Source organism: Ursus arctos, unplaced genomic scaffold (assembly GCF_023065955.2).
Source record: "Ursus arctos isolate Adak ecotype North America unplaced genomic scaffold, UrsArc2.0 scaffold_7, whole genome shotgun sequence".
NCBI classification, from domain to species: domain Eukaryota; kingdom Metazoa; phylum Chordata; class Mammalia; order Carnivora; family Ursidae; genus Ursus; species Ursus arctos.
The window spans coordinates 82,537,702-82,563,856 of NW_026623089.1; the positions used below are offsets into that span (position 1 = coordinate 82,537,702).

The 26,155-nt window shown below is 44.4% G+C and overlaps 1 protein-coding gene across 1 annotated transcript in view; it reads right to left on the minus strand.

Moving 5' to 3' along the window:
- The window catches only part of ACTN2 (actinin alpha 2), a 65,162-nt gene that overhangs the window by 37,397 nt on the left and 1,610 nt on the right, over positions 1–26,155 (minus strand). Inside the window, exons 2-4 of the mRNA XM_026504029.4 lie at positions 2,385–2,499; positions 1,353–1,472; positions 492–578 (exon numbers count right to left, since the gene is read on the minus strand). Of these exons, the coding sequence (XP_026359814.1) occupies positions 492–578; positions 1,353–1,472; positions 2,385–2,499 (322 nt within the window). The remainder of the gene's footprint in view (positions 1–491; positions 579–1,352; positions 1,473–2,384; positions 2,500–26,155) is intronic.

Here is a 26,155-nt window from a genome sequence, read left to right on the forward strand (position 1 = left end):
AAGGACTACGGTTCTATTATAGTGACGGAACAGTTGTCAGGCCAAAAGCTGCAGTAACAAGGGAGATTTTGTTAACAGAAAGAAAGAGACAGAGGAGGAAGGTAGGGAGGGAGGGTGAATGAATACACTCAGATTTCAACAGATTGTTTTTTTGCACCTGAAAAAAAACACGTTTCAACTGCAAGTCTACAGAACTGTTATAGTTGCGAACCTACGAGTATAATACGCAATTAAAAACTCAAAAAATGCTCATTTTAAAAAGCGACTTCTGTTCTGAACATGTGCTCATCTTTTCCAAAATGATTCCACCCCCATGAATGGGGTCTTTCCCACACAAATATAAAACCTGTGAAAACCCAACTCCCTTATCTTCCATTAAATCATGTAAATGACTGTTCAATTTTACAAAACCCTATTTAAATTTTACTTTATAAACTCAATTTACAATTACTCTAGCCTAATACAACCAGATTTTCAACCATGTCTTTTACCTTCAACTGAAATATCCTGAATAGCGAAACGAAGGATGATGGTCCAGATCATACCCAGCGTCATCTTCACGTTGCCATCCACAATTTCTTTAGGAAAGAAAAAACAACCACAAATTCGTGTTAAGATAAAGTAATCAGTGCATAAATTTTCCCTATAGCTTGTACGTTTCCCATAAGTTTTGACTTGAGAGCTATTGGAAAAAATATATATACACGGAAAGACCAGTTCATGTTTTGTAAGTGTCACTGTGTGTCTAGTTATACAATATTCATAACCAAATGTCTCTGGTTTAAATGAGTTCTGAGTTCATAATAAGCACATATCTTGCAAATGCATAATCACTGAAAACAACCCAAGAGTCTCCAAAGCTTAAAGACTAGATGCACCAAGGTTCTAAGTAATCAAGTTCAGAGAACACAGGCTCACCATCACCACGGTAGTTCCAGAGCTCCCCAGGTGGGGCAAGTTCAAAGTACTCAGCTGTATACAGTAAGAATCAGAGTCGTCTCAGCTCCTGCCAAACTCACCAGGGCTCCCAATCTCCCAGAGAATGAAGAGGACGCTTGCCTCCTATTAATTCGTTCTTAAGAGTCACCGGGAAGGTTAAGCTCTTTCTCAGCCCGATAATCACGTTGAAGAAGATGGCATTATATTTGACTCTATTCTTTACAAATAATCCTAGAGCCTGGTTTGCCATTCATGGTACCTTTGCTCTCATCTCTGTACCCCAGAGCCTACCGGACACCCTGACATGAAGCAAGCACCGTAAGTGGTGGGAGGGCGGTGGGAGGAGCCCGTCCAGGTGCAGGCCCACCCACCCTCCGCTGGGAGGTCAGAGCAGCAGGCGGGGTCAACCCTACCTTCAGCCCCAATGGACACCAGTTTCACGCCTTTGCTGGCTATGTAATCCAAGGCCTTGTTGACATTAGCAATTTTGTGGAACCGCATTTTTCCTCGGTCAGGTTTGGGCAGCCTTTCCCCTGTGGATGAAGAAACAACAGCGTAGACACAGAGAAAGTAATCACACAGAATTGAGATGCCAAAATTCCGAGTCCATGTTTCCGTAAACGGAAATAGTTATGTGACTGTTTCTGATGGGTCTCTGGTGTCTGTAAACCACAGTACGGGGGAACCATGAACCAAAATCACTTTCGAGACCAATGGACCAGGGTGGAGCCATATGTTTTTCAGATCTGCTGGGAGAGTCCGGTTTGGTCTACCGGCCAACTGACAAAGGAGTATAGAGAAAGGCTGGTTGGTATCCAGCTTTGGAGTTGCTGACTAGCTATTAGAGGAAGTCAGGATAGCCTGGTCCAAATCACAGCGGTGGCTGCCAGGGCTCATTGCAGACACCTGATTATAAAGATATATGGATCAGGGCAGACCTGCTATCGTTCTCCCACTCACACTTCTTCAAGGGTGATCCCTTCTCGCATCCAAAGTCTAAAACAGCCAACTGAAATTCAGGGCAAAACATAACCCCTCTGGGATCTGAGCTCATGTTTTCAGAGTTATGCCAACATGTCCTTGGCTTTCTGCATGGAACACCGTGTCTGGGAGACGCACTCGCTGGGCTTAGAGAAGAGAGGGGAGCGTGGTGGGGAGTCACATAAGTGTCACTTTTTCTTCTCTCATTTTGTTTCAAGGCGGATGGTGAAAACATTATTTTAATACGTCAATTTTAAACAGAATTTACTCCTTTTTCAGAGCAGAACAATAACTCCAGGCAGACTGCTCTTTGGAAAGGTGTTCTCTGCCAGTAATACCATGTTCTGGCCCAGCCAGGTTTGAAGGGAACTTCCAATGCAGTCATCTCTAAATAGATGCAAGCTAGAGCTTACGCACAGACGCGCGGGGTGGGGTAGGACACCTATGCAACGTCTAACACCAACCTGAGATGACTTCCAAAAGCAGCATGAGCTTAAGGCCATTCCTGAAGTCTTCCTCGATGTTCTCAATCTGGGTGCCAGCTTTCCTTAGGTGGGAATTACACCATGCAGTGAAGGTCTGCAACGAGAACAGAGCACTGCTTTCCACAGCCCTGCAGCAGTCAGCCCCCCTGCATGCAGACAACACCTGACATCCTACACGCTCTGGGGAGTCCAAGAGGCTGGAGCTCCTGGGGCCTCCTAGAGCAAGCAGACAGAATTTGGTGGAATGAATGACTTCAGGCCTGAAGTAAGATTTTAGTAGTTTCCCCTTTAGGGACCAAAAAAAAAAAATCATTTATTTGATATAACAGCCTGAGGGATGTGTGACTTCAGCTTCAAAAGGTACCATGTTCACACCTATGTCTCCTACTTTGTAGGAGATTCAGACTAAATGAGAGCGTGCTCATTCCCTGCATGCAACAAAAGTAACCTTGCTTGCAGAAAGGATGAAGAAATAATGTTTAGATAATGTTCATAATATCTTCCTCTAGAGCAGAGGGTGGGCAGTATTGTGTCGTAGATAGAAGAGAGGAGGGACCCAAAACCACTAATTATCTACATCTTAGTTTATCCTGAATGCACAACAGTGGTAAGCTAGTAACTAAATCAATTAAACAAATTTGCAGTATAGTCGATCATTAAAAATAATGATGATAATAATAGAAATAATGACCTCCTCCTGGCGTATGCCAGGCCCTGGGCTAGACCCTGGATTTCAAAGACAATTAGATGCAGCCTGGCCACGGACGGGGTCAGAGTGTAGCCACGTTCACAAATCACGAAGACAATCTTCAGTGGAAAGACGGACTATATAGTAAGTGGCATCCAAAGTCATTCTGTTTGTTTTTCAAGCTGCTTTTAACTTGGTTTCCACTTGTGCACTATTTCCTGCCAAAACCATTTTAGAAGCCCTTCTGGCAGCTGCTGGCTAGGAATGCAAACCGTCCCCTCGTGTCACAACAGCTGTGGGGCTCAAGAACAAAGTGCCTGGCACGTCACTCTGGGGGTAGGCACGCAATAGGGTCTGCGTGACAGAAGAGAAGATGAACCCCAAAACATACACAGCTTCCACGCGAGCCCACAGGAAGATACTGTTTCCATAAAAACGATCTCCCTGGGTAATAAAGAAGATCTGCAAATCTGACAGTCACTTATTTCAACAAATATGCAATGGCATTAAGTTCGAGGGCAAAAAAGAGAAGGCAGGCATTTTCTTGGACTTACAATAATTCATTTTACCCTGAGAGCTTAAAGGAATAATTATTCCTCCTAAAACACCTCTAAACTTCAGTGAGCTCAAAACAGAAGAGATACTGGAAACCATATACTCTGGAACTATCCCCAGTCGGTAAGGCAGCCCAGCCACGGTGGCTACTTAAAAAATGAAAGGAAATTAAGAACTTGAGTTCCTCGGTTGCATATGTCACCTTTCAAGTGCTCCAAAGCCGCGTGTGGCTGGTGCACGTGGAGCTGGACGGCGCCCACACTGAGCATTCCAGCATCACCGAAAGCTCGACAGGACAGTGCTGCTCTCGATAACCACACTTTGGAGTTTGAAGCTAAGACTGTTACGAAGAATCTATCATTTATTTATTTCAACATTAAATCGATCTATTGACTTTTCAAATAGGCGATGCATTTCCCTGGCTCAACATTCAAGTGCCACAAAGAGGGGAGAAAGTGGAAAGCGTCCCTCTCTGCCTGTTCCTGGGCACCCAGTTCCGTTCCCCAGAGGGAACAAACCTTCAGTTTTGCATGTATCTCAAGGATCTTTGATGCATGTGTAAGCACACAGATGCACACACCTTTTTATTTTGTCCTTTAACCCATGTCCGACTATAGACATTGTTCTGCACCTGCATTTTTTTTTTTTTTTTTTTTTTTTTTACTCAACACAACCTAGCGGTCATTCCATATCAGTACAGATCACTCCTTTTTATGGCCACATATTCCACTGTAGGGCACAAGCCATACTTTATGTCACCAGCTCCCTGTGCACGGACATTTAGGTTGTTTCCAGACAGCCACCTTTCAGTAAAACACATCCTAGGTCCCGTTTCAGCAAGCAAAATGCCTTCAAACATGTTTGGGTTTTGTTGTTTTTTTTAACTGACAATACTGAGACTAATCGTATACCTAACCTTTTGGAAAAGGTGCAAGAGAACAGGTTGTGATTGTTAAAAAATGGAATTGACAGAAAAATACAATGATATAAATTATTTATAGAGTTGCCTTTAGATTCTTCTTAAAAAGGAGCAACGACCGCTGCTGCAAATTACCTTATCTTGTTACCATGTTACCTAAGTCCCTCCATAATCAAAGTGTCAGAAACACTTCTGAATACAACCCCAAAGCCGCGAGCTTCCGGACCCCGCTATGAAACACTGGGGAAGTCTGTCTGATATCACCTCTTTATAGGTACACACACGATGAAGGTAATTTACCATAGGTAATTATTCCTTTGTGCAAATCCGGAGAATGAATCCAATCAAAAGGTCAATTTATTTCGCTAAGTCCCATGAAGTGTCCCTGTCTTTAACGAGCAGTCCTAAGAGCCAATCCAGGCGGGGACTAACCAACTTAAATGTGAAAAGGACCCCCACGGCTCTGGGATAGTAACTTTGCAAAGAGGCCAGTGCGCTCTGAAAAAGAATTTTAAGCTTAGTTAGAATGTTTCATTTTCATTCTATTTACAGTTTTAATTACCATGGCTTATAGACACTGTTCTTATGCATTTCCAGTCCTCCCGGGTTTCTGTGAAAAGCCTGCTGATTGTGGAGGAGACAAGCCATGACAGCAAGAGCAAAACCCCACACATTTACCTGAAGGCTTCTTTGTGGCTGGTCTTGCTACTCAAGAGCAACGCGCATCCTTAAAGTCCATGGGAACTAAACCTTGGAGGACTCTCGTGGCAGGGAGGCAGGTCCACATGGTTTCAGAGGCAGGCTCCTTGGGTCAAACCAGACAAACAAGCCAGATGTCCTTTCTTAAGGGAAATGGTGCTCTATGAACCAGACACGGCCACCAAGGAAAAAGGCCACAGTGTCAACCCAGGAGCTGCTCGGTCACGAGAGGTCCTCCAACCCCCTCTCCTGCTTCCTCTACCTCTCTCCTGGGGAACCATCTCATTCCCTGCTCCTCTGCACCGAGGGATAAAACCCAGTGCTTTCTGCAGCTCAAAAATAGTCCCATATAACAACCTCTCAGAGCCATACAAAGAGAACCAAGATGGGATACCACGGACCCACCCTCAGGTGTTCCTGACTTACCATGGTTGGACTGCACAGTGGTGTGAAAGCCATTCGCATTCAGTAGAGACCATACTTAGAATTTGGAATGTTTATCTTTTCCCAGGCTAAGCTGCGTGGTACAATCCTCTCCTGGGATGCTGGGTGGGGGCAGCAGCTCCTAGGCAGCCACGGGATCCCAAGGTCAACAACCAACACACTTACACCAACATTCTGCACCCGTACGCAGGCCTTTTGGTTTTCATTTTGGGTACAATATTCAATCATGAGACAGTCAAGACTTCATTATAAAACAGGCTTTGCGTTGGATGCTCTTGCCCAGCTGTAGCCTAACGTAAATGTTCTGAGCACGGTTAAGGTCGGCTGGGCTGGGCTATGACGTTCAGTAGGATCCGTGCAATGACTGTGTTTTTGACTTCACCATGGGGTTATCCAGGTATAACCCCAAGGTCAGTTAAGGAAGATGTGTATCTCCAGAAGAGAAAGGCTGATATCTGTAGTTCTTATCACCTTCCGAAGAAGCTCACGAGAAAACGAAGGGAAAGGGTGTTCAAGACACATGGAGAAAAGATGGAGAGGCAGTGGAAGGCACTGTCTCCACACATATATTCCTCAGACAACAGGAGCAAATATCAGCATCTTTTCCTAAAATGTGAGGAATCACAACGCGTGAGGCACTGGCCAGGATGGCTGGTCCTATGGGCGCAGACGGGTCTCTGGGCCCCTATAGGCCCACCTTGGCCATAGCACAAAATCTCGGCAAGCAATAGGGTGCAAAGGAGAAGGGCCCAGAGGTTAAGGCTGTGTCCCCATGGCTCACAGTATTATGTTTTCATGCAGGGAGTCTGAAGGATACTCCAACTATCCTCAGTCCCTCCTCCGTTATATTTCTGAACATAATCGAGAGGCCCCCAAAACGTTCCTCAACACCCAAAACATGGCGGTGGCAAACACCTACCAGTGGAAGGAGTTTCCCGGGAGTATCGTTAGCAAGAAGTGTTAGTCCTGTTCACCAGCAGGTGAGGCCATTCCTTCTTTCCTGAAGAACTTACTGGCAAAGTCCCTAGTCCAATAGTAAGCCTATTGTCTTTCTCAAAGTTAAATTCTACAACACTCAGCACAGCATGCTTAATGGCAAAAAAAGTACTGTCTATACTAACTTGTTGAGATACGCCTGTTACTGAATGATGTACATTTGCATTTGCTTTCTTTTTAAGTTAACTAAGCCTATAGACAGAACAGCCTACATGGTAGACTTTTCCGCGGAGAGAAGCGAGAAAAGGTCTTTTAATCAAAATGATTACTAACGGTCATTATCCACGTAACACAAGTTCATATCTCTACCTGGAAGAGATTATTACCCAGATAAAGACAAACGAAAAATCAATCTTGAGTCTGACACAGTTGTCTGAACACAAGTTCATTTCATGCTATCAGATAATTATTAATCCTTTCAGCAAGAAGTTTCTAGGCCGGGTCTGCCTCCTCTAAGATGAGGTGTTCAACTTACTATTCTATTTTCTTCAAACCAAAAATACGGCAAGACCTCTATAAATTTCCTTTTATTTTTTTTATCTGTAATAATATTTTTTATTATGTTAGTCACCATACAGTACATCCCTGGTTTCTGATGTAAAGTTCGATGATAATCATTAGTTGCGTATAACACCCAGTGCACCATGCAATACGTGCCCTCCTTACTACCCATCACCAGCCTATCCCATTCCCCCACCCCCTCCCTCTGAGGCCCTCAGTTTGTTTCTCAGAGTCCATAGTCTCTCATGGTTCATCCCCCCTTTCTTCTTCCCTTTCTTCTCTTACCAATCTTCCTACTTCTTATGTTCCATAAATGAGCTTTTCCTCTGATAATAATGACATAAAATACTAATTTCAGATCCCATTTCCCAAAACGGCTACTCAGAAAAGCTCGCGGGTTTTTTCTGAAAGGAAGAGAATGGGGCCTGCTGAGGGCCGGGACTTTCGGGCAGAGCGCACAGCATGAAGCTCGGGGGGTAGGAAGGCGTGAAGAAGCTCTCGGCTTTCAAGCCCACCAATTAGAACGCAGCATTGTGTGTTGGGTGCAAAACTGTCTGGGGCACCTTCAAAGTGTTCTGTGATTTTGAGATCCCCTATAGCTTGCTTTCCTCAGTGAGTGAAGGCATCAGGAGGCTCGCCGTGTGGATCCTGGCCTGCATCCCGTGGGGTGGGATGAGTGGACCCCCCGAGAGGGGGACGGTGGGGGGGAGGCCAAGCCCGGTCCAGCCTGCAGTCCTGGCTCAGAACTCAGATTCTATTTCTGACTCTGACACCATGCAATTATTTGTCCTTCAAGTCCTGACACTTTCCCACCACAGAAAAAAAGGGGGGCATAATATTTGTTATGATCAACTCTATGAAACAGTTCAAAAGGTTATCAGGAGGAGAAGAACTACAAAAGCTGGCCGGCCAGCACTACCTATCACGTTGGTTCTGAACACCCTCACGTACAGCTAGCAGAAACCACTCTGCGCTGTAAGTTGATTTTCTAAAAATGCTCCATTTATTTTTCTATTTACAATAACCACTTTAAGGGTGTATTATTTTCCACCTCATAGACTCCCAATCTGGCAAAATTCCTTCTAATCACTTTCCTGGGTTTTTTGAAATATTGGAAAAGCAAGGAGGTGGGGAGCCTCCAGACAGCTGCACCCATCTCTAAACTCTCTGGTTAAAGCCGGAGAGGAGGTCAGAGTGGTTCCTCTGAACTAAGTGTGATTTCCGCTTTCGTGTTTAAAAAGGAGACACTGCCCTCACCAAGAGCAGGGAGCCCACTGCAGAGACAGCAGAAATTCCTGCCCCACGCGGCTGGCAGAACTTTCTTGTCCACTACAAAGCTTCACAATCCCCTCAGCCGAGAGACCCCGGTCTACACGCCAGGTGAGGACACGCACTGTGTGGTCCATACAATGAGGCCATAGCAGCATGGCCTTAAATTTAAATATTCAGACACGTAACCGTGTTGTAAAACCTTTAAGGAAGTTCTCTGGACCCAGAAGTCACTCACGGTGATGACGGGTCAGCCTCATCATCTGATCTGGAAAAAATTCCAAACCTTCAAGCTTGCCAAGTGCCCAGGGGAACTTTCGACTACTCACGTGACATTTTAAAAATTCAACCAGAGAGAGAAGTCCGTAAGCATGAAAGTGTCAGGGTCCTGCATGTGTTACGACAATTATAAGACGTCTTGGAAGTCCATCTGGAGCCCCGCGTTCTCCTGAGTTGCGTAACCAGGCATCTAACTACATGGTGGGCAGCCCTTTTGTTCTCTGCCCACAAATCTCTGCTGAGTCGCCAAGCTCCTGCTAGGTCGCACAGCAGGTGACCGCTCAGCTTAGCACCCCCTGAAACACAGCGGCCCTCAAGTCTGACTCCTGGCTCTGTGACCCACTGAGTGTCTGGTGTGGGCAAGTCAGCCTCTCTCGCCTGCGACTTGTTGTTTCCCCAGGGAGTGCGCCGTGCACCTCCGTCAACGAGTTGACCGTGAATAGATGAAGGAAAGAGAATGCGAACTACTTCGCAAATACAGATGCGACAGAAACACAAAAGAACAGCAGTCGGTGGTGGCAATTCAAAGGAACCTGAGGTGCTCCGGGGTTTAAATTAAAAGGGAATTAAACCATGGCACAGAAAAAAATAGAGAGCCGACAGTCACGACTGAAGGCTACTTGAGCACGAGAGATATTCCACCTCCGAAAACTAAGCACCGACATGCTGTTGCCCTGCACATTTCATAAACTGTTGCTCTGTTCAGACAGAAAAAGGAGAGAAGAAGGTCTGGGATCCACGAATCCAGAAAGATGCCAGGTCTTCGTCTGTCTGTCCTGATTTCCCCCAAGTACTCACACCACTGTTCAGAGAACAAAGAGCATCATAAGCATTTCTTAACTTCAAGAAACAAGGTGTTCAAAGCATTAGTTTTCGCCCATGGCAGCAAATATATTTTGTCCCCACGTTTTTTAAAAAACTTATTTCCACAAGACCATAAATATAAAGGGCTTGAATCAGGACTTGGTTCAGAATACACTAAGTATAGAGAGCCTCAAAACTAACTCTTGTAAAAAAAGCAAATCCCAGTACATTCCACTGCAAATGGCAGGCCCACAACTGGTTTCTCAGGCGCTCACAGGCCTGAAAGCGTACATATTATGAGTCGAAAAAACAAAATGACCACAGCAGCCTCTGATCCTGTCTTGCTCACCTTTCTGTCACCAGCAGGCATACCTGTGTCCACACACAGAGATCTCGTACCCATTCAAAGCCTCGATACTTTCAACGGTGACAGTTTCAGTCATAAATAAACCACAATACTGCTTTTTTAAAAAAGATTTTATTTGTTTGTTTGTTTATTTATTTGAGAGAGAGAGAGATTGAGAGAGGCAGGGGTGGAGGAGAGGGAGACGGACAAGCAGACTCCGTTCGGTGCACACAGCCAGACTCGGGGCTCGATCCCTCGGTCCTGACATCATGACCTGAGCTGAAATCAAGAGTCAGACGCTTAACCGACTGCGTCACCCAGGAGCCCCTAAAATACTGCTTTTCACTTGAGTTCCAGGGATTCTCAGAAGTACAAATTTAATTACTCCGAGACAAAGTAAGAGGGGAAGAAAAGAGGCAGCCTTCTGCCATTGATTCACGCCCAACAAGTTCTGCCAGCATGCGGGGCTCGGGGTCTCTTTCCACCCAAAGCTAGGGTACCTAACAATCTCAAATTGTGGGGCAGGAGAGCCCAGGAACAACTCAACGGGAGCTGCCACCGTCAGAGTCCTGTAAGGACTCGGTAGGAGAGTGGGAAACAATGCTGTCAGAAACACCTGCTGCGTGACACCACCTGCCAACCCTAAAAATGCTGGTGTCAGTGACACAGACGTAAGCAGGGGTCTTCGCCTTGTGCTCCACACAGTGCCCAGAACACAGTGGCGCTCAGCACCTCTTTGTTGCATAGGAACTGATGTGTCAGACTTTCTGGGGCAGAGCAAAAAAGATAGCAATCAGATTTTTTTTTTGAAAATATAAAAAAGATTGAGGAGCTTAAAATCTGTATCTGCTAAAAAAAAAAAAATCTGTATCTGCTCAAGTTCCAGGTTTTTAAAAATTATTATCATGTCAAACTCAACTACAGAATCCTTAAATGTTAAAAGAGACTCTGTAATCTTGCCAAAAAAAAAAAAAAAAAAAAAAACCCTTGTGAAAAATAAAAGACAACCTCACAGCTGAGGGCATCTAAGAATAGAATCAGGCTAATGGATGATTCTTTAAGTGGGTAGGTTAGAGATGGCTCTCCCAGCACTTGAAGAGTTCTCTCCGTGTCTGGTTCTCATCAGGAATTCTGAACCCTGAGTTTCAGGCGTCAGTCACCAGGCTCCTAAGACTGACTACCGTTCAGGTCCTGGGCTGTTAAGAATACATAAAGAAAGGCGCTAAAAGCTCTGAGGCTCCTAACAGGAGAAAAAACAAACGCTTTTCAGGTTTTTGAACAAAGCCAAATCCAGTGCAGACTGATTCCGGCTTGAGGTATGGCCTCCCTGGTACGTGGAACGTCCTCCGTAACTTCCAGAAAGGACGGGACAATTGAGGTCAGGGAATTAGGAAAGGTGTCACGACCCTTAGTAAGGCTACTTTATATCGGGAGTCTGGGCTTCAGTGGGAAACCTGCTCACTGTGTACGGCACGCCTTCTAGGCTATTCCAAAACTTGTAAGTCGTAAAGGAGAGCAGTGCAAGGAACTCTTGCCTAAAGATTGCATTCTGTTCAGCACAGGGACAGTCCTGCCTCCAGAGGGACATTCATTTTGCTCTTCCTAATCTATAAATGTGCCTATTGTTTGGATTTTTTAAAACTGCTTATAACTCCTCTCCAGTTTTTCCTTGGCTGGTGAGTTAAATAACATCTTTAGCATGGGTTCATTTTTTATATTTGTGAGAGTCATGATTTTTACCTTTATGTAAGAACTGTCTTTTAATACCTTAGGGCCTTTTCTCTAAAGGGAGGTCAACATTCGAATGTGCTGAAGTCGTCCTTATTCCCACCTAAATGTTACTGATTTCAGTGAAGACAAACAGTAACCGATGCTCGGGAATGGTACATGGAACTAACCAAAGTCTATCGTCTGCTGGTCTTAAGTTACAGCCTGCTTCCCCCGTCCTGTGAAAGTGACAACTGTCGTAAGTCTCGGCTTACTGGATTCCTCTTCTATGTCAAAGCCTCCATTTAAAGTCGAATGCGTGTCCCCATGTTCCCTCTTACATGAATCACCATAAATGATCTTGGATTTGGGCTGAATTATTTAGCACTTTTCTCTGTTTCATAAAGATCTTACATTTATCGAGAAGCTAAAGTATTTCCATCTGTTAATTTCCTCCCTGCTCAAGAAAATTTCCCACAAACATTTTTATCACCACTTACAGGAGTTCTTATTACCCACACTCCTGAATCTGACTTCTCAGCTGCAATTACTCATCTCTTCGTCTCTACTGTCGGCAAGGCACGTGAGACAACACAGCGAGGACATCGAACACTTCTCTGAGCCCCTGATTCTCAGTGTTACCAGCCACTCAAACTACCACAACTTTCATTCCAAGGGGTGTTTTAAAACTCCTGGAACAGGGGCGCCTGGGTGGCTCGGTCAGTTGGATGTCTGACTCTTGGTGGCAGCTCCCGTCATGATCTCATGGGTCGGGTTGTGGGATGGAGCCAAGGGGCTCTGCGCTCAGCGGGGAGTCTGCTTAAAGCTTCTCCCCCTCAGTCCCTCCCCCCACCCGTGCTGCTCTCTCTCTCAAATAAATGGATGAATCTTTAAAAAAATTCTCGAAACAAAATTTTTATATAGAAATTTGTAAGGCTTATTTTAAAAACCTTTTATTTAAAAAAAGTTCTAGCATCCTCTCTTCTAAAGGACACTTCGCAAACGACCTTGATGAAACTCCCCATTTTAACTGTTATGTGGAAAAAAGAGCAGGTTAGAAATATGTAGGTTCTTCCCAAATGACTTCAGGGCTGGAAGCGTATGTTAAACTAACCAAATCAAATATCTTCAGAATCAAAGTCTCAGTCATTTTTGTTCTAAAAGGTTTAAAAAAAAAAAGTGCTAAGCTCAAAGAGCCCCATGAAAGCTCGGGGCGCTTGGTCCTCCAAGCTCAGAGCAATCTGCAGGCCATGAGCCTGACGTACCACAGGCTGGGAGCTCTGTGCGGTCACACCTGCCTCCCCCAGGCTGGCACAAGCCACGTGGAGAATTCCTTTGAGGACTTTCTGGTAAGCAAGCATTGCAGGCTCCCAACAAACAGGCCTACATACGACTGATCCTGAGCTATGCTTCCCAAAATAACTTGTTCCCTTGGAGCCTGGGTAGTTCTGAGCAAGATGTGGCTCTGTGACAGGGCAGACCCAACCGTTGCTAGGTTTTAGGCAACAGCAACGTTGATTATTCTCTTCTTGAGGAGAAAGTCAAGCTTTTCTTTAGAAAAGCAAACTGATGTTTCCCTCCTCGGCCCATCCCGGCAACCGGGGAAGCAGCTTGTACGACACAGACAGCAAAATAAATATTCTTTAATTCAAGTTCACCATACCGTTACTATTTTCAGGGACCCAAATAAATGGCTGCCTACACAGAGGGATTAAAGCATTCATGTAGAACGAAACAGATCCCTGTACTACACCACACTCTCTGCACTGGTATTTTGGACCAGAGCACGATTCTAAATCAGGAATAGCCCCTGCCAGGTACGTCTACAGGGTTCCTCTCCATATGGGAAAACTGGTTCACAGAAGGGGTAAAAACAGGGAAGCTGGGCATTCCCAAAGTTCCTGCTCACTCCACATGGGAGGAAGCCGGGCTGAGATTTCCTCCTCCACAAAGTTCTTCCCTAGGCCTCGTGCTGAGTGGAGAGCAGTCACAAAGATATAGAATGAAGTCTTCGTGTCCTGAGACAACTCAGATAATTACATATTATAGTATAAAATGAATAAACGTATGCTTCCATACTATAGTAGACAATATGGCCAGATGTTAACACAAGACTTCTATGGATTGTGACTTTTAAAATTTTCTTATCCATATTTTCCGTAAGGAATGTGTATGACGGATGTAAAATGTATCTTAAAAAAATAACTCGGGAAAGTCTATACAATTTGTTAGTCTAAATTCTTTGGTCTTCGTGGTTATCTGTAATTATGTTAGCCAGTTTTACTTCATTAATCCAACACATTTCTCCCTGAAAAAAGAAAAACTACTTAAATTGTATATAATTAAGCAACCCTAGATTTCTGAAGTTAATCGATGAAGTGCTGCTTAGGGATCTTTTGAAGTTTCACATTAAAATCCCGATTTCGACATCGCATTTCAAAACCCTAATGGAGAAGGTACACACTGTCCAAGTTCCAGGACCGCAGAATAGAAGTCCTCTGGAGTCCGTAACATCCAGTTACCCAGATACCAGTGACGGCAATAGAACCCACCGTCACACACCAGGTATTTCTGACAGGCTTTTTCCTGCTTCCTTACCAAGTCCTTAAAGGACTCCGACCGTGACGGCCCCACCTGTGTCTGAGTATAGAAACAAGGGCAATCTTTACAGTAAACATGAATTTATCGCACAGTAAATATATTTATCACCATTTCACTCCCAGATTTTCAAGGGTCTGAACACACAAACGGAAAAAAAAAAAAATATATATATATATATATATATATATATATACACACACACACACACTTAAACTGCCTGAAGAACAAAGCCAGAGATTTGACTTTGGTGACTGGTCCATGTATTTAAATAACGTTAACCCTTCATTTTTCAGACATGCAAAATAAGCGTGCTTGAAGCACAGCACATGTTAATATCAAACCATCTGAAGGAGAAGTCTATACAGTACTTATAAAGCCATATAGATAGCACATCACATACCAAAAGCATATGGCAGCATGCATTTCAGAGGGGAACCCGGCCCACCCGCGGGGTTGGTGGCCCCATGTCCCTCCACACACAGGGCTCACTCCCACAGCTCCCTGCAAGCTTGGTCTTCTAAAGGATTTGTGAATTAAGAGATTCAGAAATTACTAACTAGACTCTGGTATTTAAATCTGCCAAAGTATAAGAAATCTCACTTCACCAATATCTGCATTTTTTAAAGTTCAGAAATAGGCAAGTACTTTGAGAAAAGGAACTACTATCCTATATATAAATTATTTGGGTCTCAACATTATTTTACCATTCTCTGAGCTCAACATGGGTATGTCCTCAGAACAGAGTAATCACAGAGTTAGTGTCTAAACTGGACTACTTCTGCGAGTAGAAGGAGACACGGTTTCTTTTTTCTTTTTTTTAAGGTTTTATTTATTTATTTAACAGAGATAGAGACAGCCAGCGAGAGAGGGAACACAAGCAGGGGGAGTGGGAGAGGAAGAAGCAGGCTCATAGCGGAGGAGCCTGATGTGGGGCTCGAACCCAGAACCCCGGGATCACGCCCTGAGCCGAAGGCAGACACTTAACCGCTGTGCCACCCAGGCGCCCCAGAGACAGTTTCTAATTTCCAGCCACAACTGGGACCACCCTGGGCCAGCCTGGACGCACAGTCACCACCTCTCACCCCACCTCCTCATATCCTTTCACAAAGAACAGAGGTCCTGAGAAATGAACAACACAATGCACACCTTAAATCTACATAATGTTGTATGACAATTATATCTCAATAAAGCTGGGGGGAATATAAAATAAACAAAAGAATTTTTGCAAGGAATGAGATGGCCTGGAGCTGCAGCGTGCATGTGGCCCCCCACCACTTCCAGGGCTACCCTAGAAATGCACACATGTAAGCAGGCAGGGGCCCGATCTGTGTCTAAATAAAATCCCCGGAAGCAGTCTTGGCAAGACCGCCCCTAAAAATAACCTTTCCCCAAGAACCCTTTAAATGTCTGTTCTCTCCTTCCTCCGGCTGTACTCTGGGGGTGGTGGAGGAAACGAAGATGTACGAGTATCAAATTCAGCATCCTCAGACATTTTTCCCACCTCCTGTCTCAAATCCAAGCTCTCCCTCCAAAGCAGTGACAGGAATGGAGAGAGAACTAGACCAATAACCCCGAAAGAGGTTATAGGGTCATTTTATCAGATCAGTTTGCAGCAGGAGGAGAGAGATACCCTATCAGTACTGACTTTATAATGGGCACGAAGTCCCAGCAGTGAACCATTCACGTTTTCACAGGATGTGAAGGGGCTTTGCCTCTGCCCAAAGCGTTTCGCACACTTCATCCTGTGCTTCATCCTGATTTCTTCCAAAATTGTGGAAAAACTGTGTTTTTCCTCTTAGAAGTGGACACCCCTGGTGGCTACTCCACGATGTACGCACGTATCAAAACATTCTGTACGCTTGAAATAGATACAACTTATTATTTGTCAATTACACCTCGCTAAACCTGGGGCAGGAGCGAATCGGACATTCCCTGTCCATGAAACTTGGGTTTTCCTTGGCCAGCTGGGTTCCGAAGGAGTCTGTGTTCTATATTCTCTCGGCTCCTGGGTTACGTCTGAAACTTTCCGTCATAGGAAGTTAAAGAAAAGAAAAGCGGGAATTTTTTTAAAGTAGAGAGAGTCCTTGGTACTGCCGCGTCAGTGTTTAGGCTGAATCTCTGTGACCCCAAACCTCAGAGAACGCTGCTGTCCGCTAACACATCACGGCTGCAGGAGGCGAACTCTAACCTGTGCTCTTGCCTCCTGGAGTCTCATTTGCTGCTTCCCACAGAGAGTTGACTCAAGGACGCAGGCACCCTAACTCTGGCTTCTTTTGGAGCTGGGTCACCCAGACCAGCAGTTAATCCCAAAGGTACGCCCCTAATGGCACGTCCTACTCAACTCCGTTGAGACGTTTAGTTAGCTTTTCCTGCGGTCCCTTTTCTCCTCCCTTGGCATTTCTGTTGAGCACACCAACTGCTACAGCCTGACCTACAGAAAACCTCCGACTTGGGTTCTCTCATGTCATCGGATGCCCCCAGTGTACCATTTAGGAACGAAAAACGCACACGCACGTACTCTCCCACAAAGGCAGCTGGTGAGGGTAAGTGAGAAATTAGGAACACTGAATCCTGCGCTTCTGCTCCGAGTTGTAGGTTCTAAGTCTGAGCAGAAAACAACGACTAAAACCAGAAAATGTTTAGTAGTGAAAAGCACGGCCTTCAGGGTTAAGGAACATGGCTCCAAAATTCAGCTCTGCCACTTGTGGGCCAGAGGACGCAATAGAATATGAGCCCCCCACATTTATGAAGTTCCCCTTGAGAGAGAGCCCCATCTTTGTAGTGTAGAATTCTGTGCCAGCTACCCTTCCCCGCCCTCAACGAGACAAATTCCTTAACCTCCCCGGCTAAAAAGGGAGGATAATACTACTCAGCTCTCAAGACTTGTTGTGAAGAGTGAATAAAACAGCATCTATGCTTAAAACAGTGCCTGGTAATTCTCAATAAATAGCTGCTCTGCCCCATCACAGTGAATAGTTTGGGATGCTAAGAATAACATGCCAAACCCCCTCCCCCTCTTTTTCTTAATCCGCTAGCAAAAATTCACTTAGTAAAATATCACTTTTACTGTCCTGTTGGAATTTTTTTCGTTTTGGTGTTATACCGAAGTTTTTTAAGTATCCTTCTGTTTTAGAATTTAACAAAAGAGATCAAAATATGCAATAAAATAATCAGCCACCTCCTGTTTAATAAAATTCCAATAACAGAACAGAAATTATAGTTTGCAAGATATAAAACGCATGGTTTGCATTTTTCCAACTAATGTCTCTCTCCCCCACATCACAGCCCAAGCTCACTCTCACCCTTGCCTCCCCTCAAAAATGTGTTTGTCTCAAAACAGAAAAATATTACCCTCTGTGGGAATCTCTCGACTGATTACAATTCTGTGTATGTCTTCTATCATTTCCATGACTGATGCTCTCCAACACCCAAAATACCAATCATTTTTTCTAAAAACCTTAAAACAAAACATCTAAATGAGGGCAATAATTTGTTTCATTTCCTTAATTTTATAAATAAAATAGGGAAAAAAAGGAAACCTATCTTGGAATTAAATTCTACACTTAGGGTACAATGAAACAAATTCTGTTCTCAGTAACCCTTACGAATTTTCCATATTGTCTTCCTCAAAAAAGTCTATCACTGGCCATTTCAACTGCAGAAGGGTTTTATGCCCCAGACCTGAGCACACCACCATAAATAATTTCTCGCAGCTTTTCACTGCCTTTGAAAGCATGACTTATCGCATCGGCTGAGAGATAGCCCATTCCCCGGAGCCAAATCCCTGGGTTTCTCTTCCAGCAGCTACACCACTTCAAATGCGAGATTCAGACTGGCAAAGCTCCAGTGGAATTCCAAGGTGAGATTTCTGCAGGAAGAAAATCAAAGACATCTCAACACATCGGGTGCTCCCAAGTTGCCTGAGGCACGCACATCTTCACACAGAGAAGCAATGCATCCGTGCGCAGGTAATACCACTGCTTCCTGAGAAGTCCTGTCCTGTTAGACCTTCTTCCACGCTCCCCTCCCCATAGTTTCAACTGCGTAGGAGCAGACAGCTTCTATGCCTGAACCTCCAGCTCGACCTTTCTTCTTGGTATTTCCATTGCATATCAAGCCCTCAATCCAAACCTCACATTTTTAACTAGTACAAAACCCAACGACCCCCTTCCTTTCCTAAATGAACACCAAAGGCGTTACAGATAAGGCTAGCAATGATCAGAATTCAGTTGTATGGTTTGGCTCTCTCACTGGTATTGGTCAAGGATCTCAAACATAGTGGGACATAGAATAGCATAGTTTTATTGGGTTGAACGTAAGAAACCACAATTTTTGGAGATAAAAATGGCCAATGTCGAGAGTTTCACATGGTTCAATGTAATATAAAACTCCTCAAAATTCTAATAAAGACCACGGACATTACCTAACTTCTAAATGATTATTATTTTCACATCCTATTTGACTATCATGAAATAAAGACTCCTTCCTTACGACTCTAAAAGATGGGACTTCTTGATTTGCCAATCTCAATATAACTGTCTACCTAAGACTCAATCACAGGTTCATACTAAATACAGTTCTCATTTCCCCCAAACAACCTCATGTTCACCTACTTGTCCATTTGGTCCTCACAATCACTAAAAAAGGAGAGTTTTTTCCCCCAAGATTGCATGTCTTTTAGTGAAAAGGTTGTCACAGATACTACTACTAAGAATCTATTTTCAATGTATAATTATTCGTAGGGATTATAACTAACACCTTTACCTCCTTGCAAAAACAAAGCAAGACAACTCAGAGTCATGCTAACTTCTTAGTCTTGGACTTGGCACTCAGGTTGACTCCTTTCCAGGAACACACACACTTTCCAAATTACCCATGTCTATTCTTTATTTTTAATTCTACTACTGTGAAGTGCAGCATGTTTTCCAAAAAAAAAAAAAAACTGTTTTGCCATATTTTGTATACAAAAACCACACATTTAATAATAATTTTTATTATGTCACGTTAGTCACCATACACTACATCATTAGTTTTTGATGTCGTGTTCCATGATTCATTGTTTGCGTATAACACCCAGTGCACCATGCAACACGTGCCCTCCTTACTACCCATCACCAGCCTATCCCATTCTCCCACCCCCTCCCCTCTGAAGCCCTCAGTTTGTTTCCCAGAGTTCACAGTCTCTCATGGTTCATTCCCCCTTCTGATTACCCCCCCTTCATTCTTCCCTTCCTTCTCCTAGCGATCTTCCTGCTATTTCTTATGTTCCATAAATGAGTGAAACCATATGATAGTTGTCTTTCTCTGCTTGACTTATTTCACTTAGCATTATCTCCTCCAGTGCCGTCCATGTTGCTGCAAATGTTGTGAAATCATTCTTTCTGATGGCTGAGTAATATTTCATTGTATATATGGACCACATCTTCTTAATCCAGTCATCTGTTGAAGGGCATCTCGGCTCCTTCCACAATTTAGCTATTGCGGACAGTGCTGCTATGAACACTGGGGTGCATATGGCCCTTGTCTTCACTACCTTTGTATCTTTGGGGTAAATACCCAGTAGTGCAATGGCTGGGTCACAGGGTAGCTCAATTTCTAACTTTTTAAGGGAACTCCACACTGAAAAATCACAATTTAAATTTATACTTCTGTGAATCATTAATATAATTTTTCTTTATTAAGCAGTTAAAGATTTTTAATCTGGGAAAAAAACAGTCATTTCAAATCAAACTTAGGTGACCAGAAATTTTGTTCATTAATATGCTGACATATTATAATTTAAATAAATCTGCATGTATGAATTTTTAATTCCAAAAATCTCAAAATTCCAATTTTTTTTTAAATTAAGCAGCTTGTCTTTGAAGGCTCACTTTTAGAATAACAATTAAGTCAGATAACTCCATTCATTTTGAGGACTTGAGAAAAACACTTCAAGAAAACATTTTTGGAAAACCACTACAGAACAAGCATGAATTGGAGTTTATACTTATGTAGCTCAAGGAGTTACAAAGACTGTAAAAAAAAAAAAAAGTTTCCTAATTATTACCTTTAAAATTTTTAATTGTACTAAATGCTTTTCAGAAACAGGACTCATAATATTGTCATTCCACAAATGAGTAGAGTCTAGGCTCAATGCTGGGCCCAGGGAACAGAGAAGAGCGTCTGCTCCTAGTCCTCGAAGAGGGACCATGACAGCACCAGGTGACCTATGTTCTAGAAGGCTCCTGGAGGAGAGACTCCAGAATGGACGGAGGAGGTCGAGGCTGGGTATAAGGCAAAGAGGTGAGTCAAACATGGTGAGGGCCACTCTGTGGGTTGGACCTTGAACCTGTTGGGGGGAAAATGGAATAGCAAACAGAGGCTAGCTCAGACCTGGCCTCACAGACCACTGCAGGAGCTTGAACTCTCTTCTGAAGGCAATAAAGAACCACAGAGGGCCTTTAAGCAGGAAATACCATGACCAGCCTTGTGTGCCATAAAGATCACTCCTGCCTGCATCACGGAGGAAAGCCTGAAGAGAAGCATGAACCACAGAAGGGGGACAAAGCAGGAGGCCACCATCCTAATCCAGGCAGGAAACACGGAAACTCTGAAGACCTTAAAGCACATAACGGGAGGAAGGGGCAGGGTCCAGAGGACTTTAGCAGTGGGCTCCACCAGAGTTGGGACAGAGGGAGGCACCAAGGATAACTCCCAAGATCCTACTTGGGTGCCAGGGAGGAAGATGTTTCCATCTACCGAGACAGCAAACCACGCGGGAGGAGCATTTTGGAAATACCCTCTCCTTTCCTTCGCCAGCCTAGTGGAATTGAGGGGCCCTCCTCCAAGCTTTGCACTGACATTCCTGTCTCTTGAACCAGGCTATATGCTCCTTAAGGCTTAAGGTGGTGTCAAATCCATTCTCTACCCCCGGCCCCTAGTAGGCCCATAATAAATGTCAAACGAATAAAAGAATGAATGACCATGCCTGTGCCCCATTTATATCTTGCTCTTCAGTAGGGTTGCTGCTCAAAACACCTTGTGGTTTCTGGCATGGAAAACTGTGCGGAGGAGGAGGGGTGTGTGTGCCCCCCGCATGCCTGCCTGTGCTCAGATACCTTGTTTGTATAAAAAGTGTTCCTCAGACTCTGTTAGAAAGACCAATTCCTTGCACTCAAGATTCTCCTGCCTTTGGAATTTGTCTAGCACGGCAGTTAGCAAACGTTCCCCCTAATCTTTGCTTTCTGTTCTTTCTGGAAGAATTAGTACCGTTCCCAGGGAAACAGCGGTACAATTCTGACTGTCCTCCAACGTATTCCTTACCAACTCCTCTGCTCATCACGGCGGCTCCCCCTCCCACGCGGGTCCTGCGCCTTTTCCGTAGGTGTCTCCCTGCAGCAACTGACTGCAGCGCGTGCTCACAGCGTTCTGAAGCCGCGTTAACTATGCTTCCCTGCTAAGACTTGGATTCGTCCTCCCACACTCTTGGAGAATCTTCTTTGGAGTTCAAGTTTGTTCTGCGGTGAACTTGGCTGAAGGGGGAGGCACGCTCCAAGACCTCTCCCAGCGCCTTGGGGAGGGTCCGAAGACAAAGAGTGACTTTTCTGGCTCACGACAGGACCCGTGCATCTGTGATCATCTACAGCAAACCAAGTGCATTGAGAACAATAGTCCCTACGGGGGCAGAGGTTGCTTCGGGCTCCTACCAGATTCTGCCTTTCCACACCTACCCACCAACATCCTTCCCTGGACATTGAAGCCTCCTTGGAGCTCCAGCCCTCCCTTCCAGCAGTGGCCACAGGGACACACCGCCCTCCCCTCCGCCCTGGAGCGCGCCCCCCTGCGCTGGATGACATATCCCATAAATGCATCACTTTCTCTCTCCCCGCGGGTAAAGAGACTCTCCTCATCACTTTGCTCCTTTCTCGTCAACCCCACCGTCTTGAGTTTCTAGTCCAGGAGCTCTCACGGTAGGATCACGTCCACTTAACTGGACTGATTCAGCAGCCTGCCGTGGAACAGCACGGGGCCATCTAATACTTTTACAATCCCTCCTGACCACTCTCAAATTGATGCCTTCCTCACCATTGCGCCTACCAGCCCCTGGTTCTAATCCTCACCACTCTGCCCAGTGGGTCCTATCTTGGGCTCCTGCCCGGGTCTCCCAGCCTCAGGTCCCAGGCATCCAATTCGTTCTGCAGTCTGCTTCTTTCAGCACGGCCCTCTGGAGCTCCAACACCTGCAGGGCTCCACCCTCACCCCCATCCCCTAAACCTGGCTGCTCTCCCTTCTCTCTGCATCCCAATCTGCACCATGCGCTTCAGCGCAGCCTCTCCCCTCCTCATGCTCCCTCAAGCGCATCACAAGCAGCAGACATCTCCAAGAACACAGAGCTGGGCGTCCTAGCCCGGCCACCTTGGCTACTTCCTCCCTTTAGACTCTCCCTCTCTGAGCTTGTCCCCTCAGCCCTTTATCAGACAGTGGTGAGGGGGGCCTGAGAAAGAAAGGGGGTGAGGGTGCTTTCACAGCACTAAAGGGTGACATAAACACTTATTATAGTGACATCCCACTTATCACCCTCCCCCCGAAACACAACAGTCTCTTCACTCCATTTTTCCAGCCAGGAATACAACTTTCCTCTCCTCTCTACTCACATTAAGGTCTGGCCTGAGTTCTACTAGCTCACAAGCTACTTCCTCATTGTTCTCACCCTCGATAGCTTTCCCAATTTGACTTATAACTTCTGTTCTTTACACAACAAGCACCTGGCACTTAATATTAAGCCATGTATTATTCTAAGTGTTCAAGTGTGCAAATCCTCTCTTTACAAGGACCTCAGGATGATGGGAAGTTAGTGTTTGAACGGACACGGAGTTTCAGTTTGAGGCAATGGAAAAGTTGAGAAGAAGGATGGTGGTGATCGCACGATATTGTGAATATATTAGTGTCACTGAATCGTACGCCTAAGAATGGTTAGAATGGAAAATTTTACGTGATGTATATGTTACCACACACACGAAACAACACAGCAAAGTCACTAAGGAACAAACTCGTGCTCCATCATCCCTCCCCGGTCCAGGTGTGGAGATGACTACTATTTCCCCAGCTAATAAAAATAGTTGCTGCACAAGGATAACATCTGAACATTTAGAGTGTATGGAGCCCTCCCAAATAAATGAGTTTAACCATTTGATCCTGGAAAACACGATGCGGTGAGAAAGGTACCACTGTCTTTCCTTTCTACATAAACGGACCCTCGAAGCTTTAGTGACTCGACCATGGTTAGATGCGGTGAGAAAGGTACCACTGTCTTTCCTTTCTACATAAACGGACCCTCGAAGCTTTAGTGACTCGACCATGGTTAGAGAGTACCAGGGAGTGCTGAGATTCCTCTGGGTTTCACGAATCTGAACAAGTTCACGCGCTCTTCCAAAACTATTCACCTTGTGGAAACACGTAGTGCTTTTTCTCCCAGAGAAAACTCACACAATGACAGATGTCATGGCGCAGGGGAGAAGAGACTTCACTCTGCACCCTTCATCAGCAGCTGCTGTCCACAGAACACGGGAAGGGGCGACCCTCAGGCTCCCCGGCTCTCTGTTTGACCTGGACCTATGGGCAGCTGCTCCCACACATGCCCTTGCACGCTGCCTGACCCCACTCGGCGACAGTTTAGCCTGGGTGACAGGATGAACGGGAGGTACTCTGAGGTGAATGGTGAATCGGTCCATCCCAATGATGGCTAGGCAGAACTTGACTTTCTCCAGGAATGGTTAAAACCAGTGAGAACTCCAAATGGGGACTAAACGAACCACTCTCTTATTCTCCCAACAACGGGTAAAAAAGTGTATCGATCATCTAGCCATATACAAATTAAGGATGTAAGGACCCTTTATGTCTCAAAACACACAGTCATTTCCTTAAAAGGCCTGTGCTAGCCTCCCAGAGCAGGGAAGGACAGCGCCCCGTGCCCACAGAGATAGCTCACATACTCAGCATTGCTGTTCCGACAAGTCACCTCCTGATTAGGCTTCAGCTGAACTGAAGCTTGAATGTTTCCTCGGTTCCAAGAGGAGCTTGCTTCTAAATACCAAAGTTCTAGAAGTTTCAAAAGTCCACTGAAGACAGCCTAATTTACATGAACATAAATATCCCTACCCCTGTTGACTAAACACCTCTGAAAGACAAGGGGAGCACTTTGAAACACCTGTACATACTTATGCTAAGTTCAATGTCTTCTGAATTGCCTCCTTTTGGAAAAAGCACTACACTTCCTCAAGAAACTGAAAACTGGAGTTACCAGATGACTCAGAAATTTCATTTCTGAGTATGAAATCAAAAAAATTGAAAGCAGGGTCATGAAAAGGTATTTGTACACCCATACTTACACCAACATTATTCATAATAGACAAAAGCAACCCAAGTGTCCATGTACGGATAAAGAGATAAACAAAATGTGGTACGTACACACGGTGGAGTATCACTCAGCCTTAAAACGGAAGGGAATTCGGACCCAGGCTATACATGGATGGACCTTGAAAACATTATGCTAAGTGAAGTAAGCCAGACACAAAAGGACAAATACTGTAGGATTTCACTTATATGAAGTCCCTAGAGGAGTCAAATTCACAGAGACAGAAAGTAGCATGGTGGTTGCCAGGGCCTGGGGAGAGGGGAGAATATAAAGTTACTCTTTAATGGGTATACAGAGTTTAGTTGTGCAAGATGAAAAGAGTTCTGGAGATTGTTTGCATAACACAGCAACGTGCATGTACTTAACGCCAATGAACTGCACACCTAAAAATGGTTAAGATGGTAAATCTTTTGTTACATGTATTTTACCAAAATTTTAAAAATCATCATCAAAGAAAAAAAAAGCACTATACTTCCACTAAGTCTTTCTGTAGCAAGGAATTCCACACCAGAGAGCAAGGATTACCCCAGCCTATGAGACTCTCTGAACTGTGGATATAATTAGGCACCACATCCATTAAAACGCTACAGACGTCATCATGTGTTACCAGCATCTGTTGACAGATCTCATACCCAGCATATCACTGAAATGGAGTGTGGAGAAGGTAGCCCACAATAGAAACAATGGTATTTTATCCTTGTCCTGTTCCAACAGTTTGTCTCATAGGACATAAATAGAGGCCATGGCTCTTACCCTGAACTCACAGTTCAATATGATTTTATTGACTTGAGTAAGTTCTATACCAAAAGCAGACATAGAGTATCTTCCAGATCTGTTCGGATCTAGATCAGATCTAATGCAGTGGGTTTTTTCCCCCAAGCATCTACAACACTCCATCTATCCAAAGGGGGAGAAAAATAAATTCTCACTTTAAGCTTTCTACCACTCTTTTGAACTGGGATTGGGAAGTATATGCACTTTTTAATAATACATGTCAAGTGCTATACTATTACAATAATATATTCACACAGGGATTCCAAAACTAAAAAAAAAAAAAATTACAATGATGCAATTCTATCCAAAAATACTGTGAATACGTTAAAAAGATAAGACAGGAGATGTATGTCATTGTGGCTTTTGGAAACTGCATTAGCTCCATCCTGCTATTGTATTGTAAGAAAAAACAAAAACAACAGGAACCATTGTGATTAGACTATTATCCTAGAAATGATGAGCAGACTACCTGTCCAATCTCTTAGCTATTTTACTGTTTCTCCTAAGAAAAAAAGGCAACCTTTGAAACTAAGACTTAGGAGTTTAAAAAAAAAGTGGACAATGTAATAATCAAAACTGTGGGAAAACCTTTTAAAGAAAAACACTCATGCTGAATCAAGTTAGAGTCACTTTTTAACTTCTTGCTGACTGATAATGCGAGTCCAGATGACACATTAATAATTCTCAGGCCATGTGTTTCTCTCACAACGTCATTTAAAAAACTGTAGAAGGCTTGAAATGTTGTTTTTCTTTATGGACTCAACTTCTATTTATC